At 36.5% G+C, this 12,179-nt stretch overlaps 1 protein-coding gene across 2 annotated transcripts in view; it reads right to left on the bottom strand.

The window, feature by feature from the left end:
- LOC109677361 (chemokine-like protein TAFA-1) overlaps nucleotides 1-12,179 on the bottom strand; it is a 528,286-nt gene that overhangs the window by 113,972 nt on the left and 402,135 nt on the right. Inside the window, exon 3 of one of the 2 annotated variants that reach the window (XM_074044189.1) lies at nucleotides 7,682-7,819. In XM_074044189.1, coding sequence (XP_073900290.1) covers nucleotides 7,682-7,819 — 138 coding nt within the window. Of the gene's footprint in view, nucleotides 1-7,681; nucleotides 7,823-12,179 lie in introns of both variants that reach the window. The other variant, XM_074044188.1, reaches the window with a different exon arrangement.

The following is a 12,179-nucleotide window of genomic DNA, read 5'->3' as shown; positions in this document are numbered from 1 at the left end:
CAAATAATTCAATGAATAAATGGGCAAATGAACAGACAGTTCTTAGAAGAAGTACAAATGGTTAATAAATACATGAAGAAATGTTCAACACCTTTAGCCATAAAGGAAATGCAAATCAAAACTACAGATTCCATTTCACTCCAGTCACATTGGCAATTATTATGAAAATAGACAACAAACAAATAAATAAAGGATGTGGGGGGGAAGGGACTCCCATACACTGTTGGTGGGAATGTAAACTAGTGCAACATTATGTAAATCAGTATGGAGTTTGTAAAAATAGGCTTACCTTATAACCCCATCATACCACTCTTAGGCATAAATTCAAAGGAGTATAACTCAATTATACAAGAGATACCTGTATACCCATGTTTATTGCAGCTCTCTTCACCATAGTAAAACTGTGGAAACAGTCAAGGTGCTCAAAAACAGAGAAGTAAAAATACACACACACACACACACACACACACACACACCATAGAATATTACTCAGTCGTAATGAAATTATGTCATTTGCAGAAAAATGGATCATTATACTGAGCGCGATAAACCAAGCTCAAAAAGCCAAATATCTCATGTTCTTGCTCATTTGTGGAATCTAAACCTAAAATGTGGATGATAATGAATTAAAAATGGGACATTAATGTATATTGGGGGGTGTAGCAGTAGGACAGGGAGGTGAAGGAAAGGATACTGAGGGGTGAAGAGGATGGAAGTACACCTCATGTATACGTATGAAAATGTATACATATGATGTGTCACAAAGCCCACTGAACACTGAAAAAGTGGGAAGAAGGGAATGGGGAGTGGAAACACAATAGAGGGGTATGTTCAATGTACATTGTACACATGTATGGAAATATCACAATGAAATTCCTTTGTATTGTTAATGCATGCTAATTTTAAAATAAACTTAAATTAAAAAGTAAAAGGTACTATGGCCAAAAGTGTTTATAAAATACTACAATTTCAATCAGTTACTTGCCTACAGAACTTCTCAGAGACTTTAGTAGGATACCATGCTTTGGAAGGTGAAGAAGAGCCTACTAAATGTGATATTGCATATATACATGTATAAATACATGTATATATGCCATGTTATTGTATGGAAAACTGTTGCTGAATTAAATATTTCCTTAAATTCTTAGCTTTTTTCCCATGGCCTTTTCTAAGGAATATCATGCATGATATATGGTCAGGAAAAATTTTGTTACCTCTGTTCCAAAAGATCAATCTCCAGAAAGCTTTGCAAAGATTCTGGTTGTGAATATCATATAACTTAACTTGGAAAGCATTAATGTCTAAATCTACCAACTTGCTATTTTCTTAATTTTCATAAGCCAGAGGTTGAAAACAGTTCTTCAGAAAAATGAATCAAGCATTTTATGAATCAATGTGTTAATCTTCCTGCTAAGCATCTACTGACTTACCTTTTTCATTACCCTTTCTCTTTGATCCTCTCTTCCTTCTGTTTACCTGTCTCCTTTCCTGTCAGTCTGTCTGTCTTCCTGGCTGTGAGTCTTTGTGTACTTTTCTGTCTCTTTGGCTCTTATCCACCTTGGAAACTGAGGTATGATAAGCCAGTAGCAAAGTGTTCTGAGTATTATGGTTTTTTTTCTCCCTCACAAAAATGACCAGGAAAGTAATGATTTTTTCCATTACATTAACTGAGAGTTTAAAAAGAAAAACTGAGATTTTCATTGCTGTAAAAGATGTTACAGAGAGATCTCTGATATAAGATTCTGTCTTTAAACTATTCACTGTGACTGGTGATCTAGCCACAAGATGACAAAAACACTTAAGTAAAAATTGCTAACAGATGTGTCATCAAAATAGTCATCATTTACCCTAAAAGAGAAGGAAGACCTGAAAACTCATTGTACTCATTGTAGAGACTTTTATTTAATTAGAGTGAGGCTACAATCCACAATGTACCAAGAACTTTCACTACTAACCAATAGCTGAATTTTTCTCCACACATTTGTCTAAGTTAAAAATAGTTAAATGGGGGTGGTGGTATCTGTAATTCCTGTACTTTAGGAAGTCAGAACAAGAGGATGAGTGTTCAAACAGTTTGGGTTACTTAGCAAGACCATGTCTGACAAAAAACCCAGACAAATAATAACAAAAACAACACAAACTATATGCCAAAAAAATTCTAAATAGAGAAAACTGCATGAAAATTTCACCATAAAACAGATGTTTTAGTCCACTTCCTCTTGTTGTCACATCTTAAACAGTACATCTTCATTTATTCCACAAACATAAAAGCGTTGTTTATAAAAAATGTTTCTAATTTCTGTATGACATTGACTTTAGAAAGTGCCACCAGTCATCTGCTTGACATAGAAAGAGAAGAGGCAGGTGTTACCCACAGAAGTGATGCTTCTCTATGTTCTGACCACATGGTTGTACTTTCTTTTCCTGCTTACCTAGATATTTTGCATCTCAGGAGAACTTAATGTGTGCTTCTTCTGTCAGAAGATGCTTTACTATGCATGATGAATGGGAACCTTGGAGTTCCATTGTGCAGGGTCTGGCTCTCCCACTACTGGCTTCATGAGCCAGTTCCCAAATCTCTATGCCTTAGTTTCATGATGAATAAAATGAAAATAATAGAAAGACATGCCTTATGAGACTAAGGTTAGGATTAAGTAAATGTGTAGACTTAAAGTACTTCAAAGACTGGCCTAGAGTGAGCCTTAAAGAAAGTGAATCACATGTTATTAATATTATCATTATTGGCATTACATTGCATTACTTTTAGAACTTTGAGATGAATACTATTTTAGGCCATAAAACCTAACTTTGAAGGTATCCTAGAAATTTACTTTTCGTTGTGGTATGTCATTTGCTTAGGAAAACTTTTCCCTTAAATAAATAGATGCATTTTGAACTCATTATCCTCATGTTTATAAATCTTTATTTCATTTTAACTTTCAGTCCCTGAGAAGCAAATGGAAGTAACTGAAAAGCTGTACATTATTTTTCAACTGGTCTCAACCAAAGATATTGAGTAAGGTGCTAACCCCACTTGGATTATGGAATTCAGTCATAATTAGAATATAAAACATATCATTTCAGAAGTGTACAAGGTGTAGGTACAAGGGTATAATGCTTTTATAAGTATTTATAAATGGTTACCCCATAATTTAAGATGGCAAATGTGAATTTTAATGTTTTCAGTTGGACAATGAAATAGCATTTTTAAAAATAAATGACCACTACTTAAAATATTCTCCAAATGTATATTATACTTTTGAATATGTCATATCTATCACCAAATTTTTGTCTCATTTCGAATAATCTGCTCTCATACTTTGAGTCTTAAAACAACCCAATATATATATGTTTGTTTGTTTTTTTTTTTTTGGTGATACTGGTGTTTGAACTCAGGGATTCACTTCTGCAAGACAGGTGCTCTACTGCTTGAGCCATGCCTCTTGCCCTTTTTGCAATGATTATTTTGGAGATAGGGTCTTGCTTTTTACCAGGTCTGAACCACAATTCTCTGATTCATGCTTGTCACTATAGCTGGGATGACAGGCATACACCACCATACCTATCTACTTATCTGTTTTCCATGGAGATGGGAGGGTCTCACAAACTTTTTTGCTCAGGCTGGACTGGAACTGCAATCCTCCCAATCTCATACTCCCAAGTAGCTAGGGTTACAGGCATGAGCTACCAGTGTCCAACCAGTATATTTTTCTTATAAGATCATAGCTGTTCCTGTGTTTTTGAAACACTGTAGAAGAAGGCAACTGGCCTTTAATCTCAAAGGAAAGCAAATAACAATAATTGGAACACTTACCATGGGAGATGTGCTATGTAAGACAGAATAAGTTTAGGACAAATGTCATGTGTGCATGTATGCATCATCATGGAGAGAAGCTGGTGTCTGTCTAGTCTTAGAAAACTGAGACACCAGAATGCAAGAATAATTGTAAATGTTCCAAAAGAGAGAGAACAGTTAAATAAATTGTGGTGCAATTACCCCTGAAAATCCTATGTAGCTATTAACAATAAATTTTGAATAATATTCTTTAACTTGAGAAATGTTTATCATATATGTTGATCCATATATATTGATCCATTAAGTGGATAAAGGCAACAACATATCAGTACACAGCATTTTAGTTCAATAAATAAATTACAACGTGAGTTTGCACTTTAGTCATTGGCTAAGACTGGAAGAACATATATACTAACTAGCTATCATGCAAAGCGATGATCATCTCTGGGCAATGGTATCATATGTGATTGCAATATATGGATATATTTCTGTAGTTTCCAAAACTCCTATAATGAACATGCGTTCCTTGAGTGGTCATTCCATGACTTGCTAGCATTATTAATATCCAGGAAAATTAGTTGGAAGGAATTTTAAGAAGAGATGGGTAAGAGGCCATAGTGTTGAATTAACATGATGTGAAACTTTATAAATCAATGTTTGTCTCTAAGTATTGTCCACACTTAGTGGTAAAATAAGAAATAGATAATATCATTTAGTGAGTATGTGATGGGAGCTAAACATTGTGCAAAGTACACATGGTTTTCCCATTCATCACCACAGCCTTATGAAGTATAAATGATTTTTATTCTAAATTTTCAGATAATGACAAATGTTAGAAAGTAAATGTGCCCTGTCCAGGACCATTATTTTAGGAATAGATACAGGTGAAATTCTAGTACAACTTTTCAATTCTGATCACAATTTTGGCTGAAAACAATGTTGATCACAGCAATATGTAGACTTTCCCACACATGCCAATGTATTTAAAGAATTTGGAAGAATGGAATGCCATATAAAATATAAATAATCATCATAAGACTAAAAAATACTCTTTTTTGACCTTTGCTTGAATGTAGAGACAATAGTCTTCTTGTTTGAGCCAATCACATTAATGGGTACAGTTTCCAAAATCAAACTTGTTCTGTGATTAAAATATTATTGGTATGTGGCCTAGCTTCTCAGAAAAACTTAGGGCCAAATGCCATTCCCCCTCTGCCAGAATAGCCAACAAATTGCTATTTGCATCTTGTATCCAAAACCTGAAGGCAATTCCATTTCTAGATCATTAGAGATAAAAGTGAACTGGAAACAGAATGGCGATTTGTAGTTAACAGCTTCAATGCTTTCTTTGGCAAAGGACATGAGGAAGCATCACGGTTTTATGTGTTACAATATTTATTGGCTTCTAGGGCCAAGAGTTTCCTATTGCACAAGGCATTTTTAAAATGACTTGCCTGCCTTCCTTTTCTTATCGGTGCCTCACAGTGTTGACTATGATGTAGGATGAGCAAATAGCACAGTCCAGTTTCTCAGCCTCAGCTTTGCTGACATCTAGGTTGGATAATTCGTTGTTGATGTGGGGGATGGGGCTATCGTGTGCACCATAGGGACGCTCAGCAGTATCCTTGGCCTCTATCCATGAGATGCCAGTAGCACTCCCCTGGTTTCACAAATATCCAGGCTCCCAAAATGTTTCCAGATATTACCAAATGAATCCTGGGAGAAAAGTCTCAGTGGAAAACCACTAATCACAGTCTATTCCCCAACTTGGTTTTCCTACATCATTTAAAAAATAGCTTAACTTTCTCATAGTTCAGAATGGGCAGTCGTACCCATCATGTGAACTGCTCCCTCTAATTGTGGTTGATTGGGCAAAGGCTGACACATTGATCCAAACTGGACCAATAATACTCTGTGTTCTCACAAAATGTATTTACAATATGGGAACTGAGTTAAATTCAGGGTCCTAAAGCTATGCCATAATGCCAAGTGAGATAAGAGTAATGCCATAAAAATATAAGCCTCATATCTGTTTCTAATTCACAGAGACTAAAAATGCAAATTCTTGAAGAAGGAAGTAGTTCTTAAACAGGAGAATGAAGTAAACAGAGATTATAAATAGGATGTTTCATGAACAAAGAAAATGAGAGGGCAGCTGCATAAAGAATTTACAAATCCCATGAAGTAATTACCTATAATATTGGTTCACCAGGATTCCCCCATTTTCCTAAAATAAGTTGTACTTTTCTTAACTTAGCTTGAGTGTGCTTCTCTTTCTAATCGCCTACTGATACACAATGGAAATATATAACACAAGCCAATCTAGAACATGTCCTTCTTCAGATACATGTAGAAGAACGGACCCTGAACCGAGAGATTGATATTCTCAGTCCTCTGTGATCCTCTGCAAAAGAATCATTTCTTTGAGTCCTGATTTTCTCACTAAACAATTGGAAGATCAAATCATACCAACTTCTAAATGATGATAGTAATGGAGAGATTTATAATCTCTCTTCATCGTGAACTCAACTGTTTGCGAGTATTATATAAAATTGTCTTAAAGGTAGGACTTGTTTAAAGTCCATTATGCTAGGCTGAAGAGTCAGTCATACTATGCCTGACTCTTAGTGTCAACCATGGAGCCAACAGGACATTATTTAACCTTTCTAAGCCTCAATTTCTTTATGTTTGAAATGGAACGAAAATCATATCTCCTATTGTGGTAGTCAGGCTCCAAAATGGCACCAAATGACACCTACCTATTGATCTTCAAGCCCTGGTAATCCACTCCCTCACTGTGAAGGATGGTCACCAGGCTCCTGTGGAGAGGTTCAAATGGCAAATAGCAGTTTCCAACAGTCATGTGAGTGAGCTTTCTTAGAACCATTCTCCAGCACCAGTCAACACTTTAGAACATGACTTTACCACATGAGAGATCTTCAGCCAGAACCTCTCAGCTAAGTTGAGTTTTTGACCGAGAGAAATGATGACATAATATTTGCTATTTTAAGTTGTTAAATTTGGAGATAATTTGTTACAAAGAAATAGATAACTAATATGATATTTTGTAGGATTGTTGGGAGGATTAAACTAAATAATATATGAGAATTGTTTAGCATAGAGCTTGGCACATAGTAAGCATTCAGAGAAATTCTATTTGCTCATAAATATATCCAAAGCACTTAAGCATACAGTAAGCACCTGTTAAATATCTTTTAAATGAATGTTAGATGTTGTTATCTTTATTATCACTATCACTGTAATCATCCTGTATAACAGCAATCAAAAGTCATTTCCCAAATGAGCTGGACCCTCAAATTTCTTGACCTAAAGAAACTTCTCATGTCAAAACAGAGATATTTGAAAATAGGAAACCAAGTGTCTTAATCTATTTTGTGTTGCTAAAACAGAACACCTGCGACTGGGTAATTTATAATGACCAAAAATTTATTTCTCACTGTTCTAGAGGCTGGGAGGCAGAAGATTAACTCATCAGTTTCTGGTGAGAGTCTTCCTGTATCCTCACATGGCAGAAGGAAGGATGGCAAGAAGGCAAGATGGGGATGAACTTATCTTTTTATATGGCAGTGATTTCATATTGATGATGAAGCCCTCATGGCTCACTAACTTCCCAAAGCTTTCATCTCTCCCAGCACTACCAAAACAGCAATCTAATTTTAACATGAATTTTGGAGGGAAAAACATTCAAACCTAGCATTAGAGAAACAAAAATTCAAAGTCTTTGCTAAGAGCTGGCATTTGTATGACTTCCTAAGACCTTTGAATAAACCTTGTTCATTATCCTGAGTTTAAATAAGAAAACAGTTTGTGTGTCATGAACATTAGGACAAACACCCAGAGAGAGGGGTAAAATCATCTGCTTACCATCAACACAGGAAGGTCGGTTTCTTGTTGTTCCTGCCACTTTCCCAGGTAGACAGGAACACTTCACTGTTTGTGACCGCTCCTCTATGCGATTCTTGTTACAACATCTGTGGGCTGCTATCACTTCACAGGTACCTCCTTCTGGAAAGAGAAAAACAGGCACGGAGGTTAGAAATAACCTAGAGGCCATCCTGTTTGTGGGAATATGGTCTCAGGGTTTGAGGAAAGTGACAGAAATTTTAGAAATAGTTTCTATGAGGTATAGTTCCTAATGTGCTCTCTTCTACTATATATAATCATGGAGAAGACCATGTTATACTCAAAGCAATGAATACCAACAATGAATGAACCAAATAATGAATGAATAGCTCAATATGTAACAATTCTGGGCTGGATATAGTAAGAGGCAATGAAGCAGAGAATGCCTGGAACTAAAATACCAAGTAAAGACACTACCTCATCTAAATGCATTGTAAGTTGAAAGCTCTCAACTGTGACATCTTTACATTTAAGATTCTTTGAGCTCCACCAATGACAACCACCAAGTCTGCAATGACACAAAACCTACAGTGCCAGAAAAACTACTTGGAAACCAGCTCTCCCTCCCACTGCCTGCTCACCCTCAAAGGGGCTGAAGTAAGAATGTAGTCAGGTTGCATGCGGAAGTGAAGCAAGAATTGCTGGAGAAAATGGTTATGTGCCTTAAGTGGCATCCAAATTGTAGGCCTATGCCTAGAACTTCACTTAAATTATTACAGCTCATCCATGCATGCCTCATCATTGACTGACAACTTAATATATGTCAACCTCTACTAGGTCCTGAATGGATGAGTCATGGTATAAAGGTTGATGAGCATTCAGGTTGGTCTTTTTCTGTCTTTTTTTTTTTTTTGAGAAAGGGTCTCACTATATAGCCCAGGCTGCCCTTGAACTCCTGATCCTTCTCCCTCTGCCTCCCAAGTGTTGGGATTACAGTTGTACACCAAAATTTCCTGCTCAGACAAGTCTTTTTGACTACAGGAAATGAGTTAAGTCAGATCCCCAGCAATACGAAAGATATTACAAATGATCAGAAATCGGGCATTAACTTTCCCAACCTCAGGTTTTGAATTCAGAAATAGTGAATTTTGTTTGACAGGTACAGACTCCTAACATTTAGTATTCTTGGCATTTAGGATTCAGTTGACTGAAATACAGAAAGCATTTGTTAACCAACCACTGTACGCATTGTACACTAACACATTACTATATTAGAAACTGTAAGGGATATGTATACAACCCATACACATAGAAGATACACATAGGCACTTAGGAAACTTTGGGGAAAAAAGAAAGAAGTGAGGGAGGACGGAGAGAAAGTTTAAGACACGGCCTCATTCTGTTCTCCAAGGACCTACAGTGCCACAAAAGGATTTCTAATGCAGTGGGAACAGGGTGTGATTTTGCTCACTCCTCCCAATAATTGGTAAGTTTAGATACATTTTTCAATTGTCACCACTAATGGGGGCAGAGTGCTACTTAAGTTTTGTGGGTAGAGAGCAGATCTACTTTTCAATATCCTACAATGCTCAGGACAGACCACCACCCCAAATTGCAAGAAAGGATCTGGCTCAAATTATTAATAATGCTGAGACTGAGAAACACTGCTCTACTGTGAAAGAACGATACCTATGAGACTCTGACTTCAGGTAGACTGGTTCTGTCTCCCTTGACAGGAAGGAAGAGTTCAAGCTATAAATCCAGCCAGTCTTAGTTTGAGTCTCAGCCCCGTCACTATCTGACTGCTGTAGTTTTCTTATCTGTGAAATAGGAATAATAATAGCACCTGTAGCATAAGACTGTGTGGGTAAACCTAAAGAATATGTGTATAGGGGGTAGCACCAAGTTTGACATATGGTAAACAATCCATATATGCTTCCTGTGATGGCAATATCCAGTCCCAATTGGTATTTCTTTGCTGACTATACTCTCTTTGCTGTCTCAGCAACTTTTCAGATATGGTTTCTCCTGGAAAGTTCTTCTACTTCCCATCCCTCCAACTCCCTCATTCCAACACATACATGTACACATTTGTCCACCTAAGTGTCCTTAGATCTTGATGCAATGGTGATTCCTTAGCAAATGTCTCCCTACTTCCATCACTGCTCATTCAATTAGCACTCCACATCTTCTTTATCCATATTTATCTATGTCTATGTCCCCAGCCAAACTGTAAGCTTGGTCAGGGTCAAGGTCATTGCTTGTCACCTTCCAACTCTATCATCACCAGCTGGAGCAAGAGCTCCAAAATTCTTGGTTGAATGACTGGGTGAATAGGTGAATTAACTAAAATTAATATCATAAGATAGGTACCAAGTTCTGTGAATATAGATGGAATGGGAGACCCATTCTTTTTTGAGGAATCAAAAAGATTTCTTAGATTTTGAGTTGAAAGGTGGGGTTTAACAGATACTGATAGAGAGGACTTTCACTAATGTGAGACTTTGATACTTTTTTAAAAAAGCCTTTTGTCTTAGAATAATTTTATATTTTTCAGAAAATTTGTGGTACTAAGAGTTTCTAAATACATATCCTCTATTATTTCTTATCTTTAAACTCATTATTAACATCTTTATTATGGTACATTTGTGTCCATATCTACACATTAATATTAACTAAGGCCTAGGCTTTATTCAGGTTTCCTTAGGTTTTATCTTTTCAGATCCAGGGTCCCATCCCTCATACCACATTACATTATTAGGCTTTATCTTCTTAGGCTTGTCTTTGCTGTCACATTTGCTCAAAAAGTCCTTGCTTTTTGATGACCTTAACAATTTCGGGGAATATTGGTCAGGTCTTTAAGACATTTTTAGAACATCTTTAAATTGGGATCTGCATGATGCTTTTCTCGTGATTAGGCAGATATTATGTGTTTTTGGAGGAGTACAAAATGGCCTTTTCATTATATCTGATCAAAGGCTTATCACTATTGATGTTGAACTTGGACACTTGGATGAGGTAGTGCTTGTTAGATTTCTTCACTGTAAAGTTATTTCTTCTTTCTCCTTTCTATACTATACTCTTTGGAAGGCATCACTACACACAAGAGGTTATGTTCCACCTCCTCGCAATGACAGTATCTAATAAAATTACTTAAAATTCTTCTGCAAGAGAGATTTATACCTTCTCCTCTATTTTTCACTTATTTGTTTATTTATATCAGTACAGACTCATGGACATTTATTTATTCATTGCATTCTAATCCAAGTCTATGTGATGTAGTTGCTCAAAATGTTCCAGCCTTGATATTATGGACTTTTTCTGTTGGCTTCAGTATCCCTTCAATACATTCAATCATTGTGGATTTATTTTTATTTTTTTCTTACTTTATGGGCTTTCAAGATGTTCTGTCATCTCATATATTTCATGGCTATATCTTAGAGATAGCCATTCCTCTACAATGCTTGTCAGAACATTAAAAAAAATTAAAGTACATGGAACTGAGGTTTCTTGCATAATTGAGATAGAATTAAACTGGAGAAGGCCTCTCCCTCCAGAGACATGCCTCACTATTGCAAAGAAGCCTAAATTGGGATTTTTGGAGCCGAGTAGTGGTGTGAACTGGGTGTTGTTATAGGGCCATCACCCTGTCAGCTGTATGAGAGAGTAGTCAGAGCAGGGCAAAGTAGCAAAGCAGAAGAAACTAATGATCATTGCAAAACATTGAGCAGAAAGTAAGAAGGCTTGAACTTGGATCACAGGAGAGTAACTCCCTGTCTCCATACATACAACCCTAGGATTAGAGTTAATGGAATGGGGTTGATCACACATTACACTCTAACACAGACACCTGCAATCATGTTGCTTTAGCTCATAATTGTCAGCTACAACAATCTTAAGTCAAATCAGTAATAGGTAGTTCTACACTTCATTAAGATGCCCTAGTTTTAAAGTCACCACTGGCTTTAATACAAGACTAAACTAACATTTATGATTCAAAATAGCACAAGGCCTTTGAAAACTCCCATGATGTATTTGAATCTTGTTTGATTTATAGGCATGTCAGAAACTACAAAGTCAGATGTGCTAAATCATGCATTTAACATACTAGATCCCAGCAACTTTACAAGGTAGGAAGGTAGGAATTGCCCCCAACTCTACAGATGAAAAGTTGAAGCTCATAAATGTTGACTAACTGCCCAGAAGTGTGACTCCAGTCAATTAGACTCCAAAACTCCTTTTACATCTTATCTCAAGTAGTAACTCTTTTTTAATGAAAAACTTCCAAAAGGAAGTCTGACACGTTACTCAGGATGATTATCAAACATAAGTGTCCAAAATGACCCTCCTCCCCAACTATTGTGTGCGACTTCATTTTCTATCACTCTCTTTTTTCTTCAGTTTCCTTAAGGGACACAGGTTACTTGCCAGTTATTGCCTTAACATGCCAGGCACAATACAAACTAAGAGTTTCTCCATTACCCTATCCCAGCAGACCTTTGGCTCACTCTTAATTCAT

Source organism: Castor canadensis, chromosome 10 (genome assembly GCF_047511655.1).
Source record: "Castor canadensis chromosome 10, mCasCan1.hap1v2, whole genome shotgun sequence".
Classification (NCBI taxonomy): domain Eukaryota; kingdom Metazoa; phylum Chordata; class Mammalia; order Rodentia; family Castoridae; genus Castor; species Castor canadensis.
The sequence above is the reverse complement of the archived record's forward strand: the minus strand, read 5'-3'. Positions and strand labels throughout refer to the sequence as shown.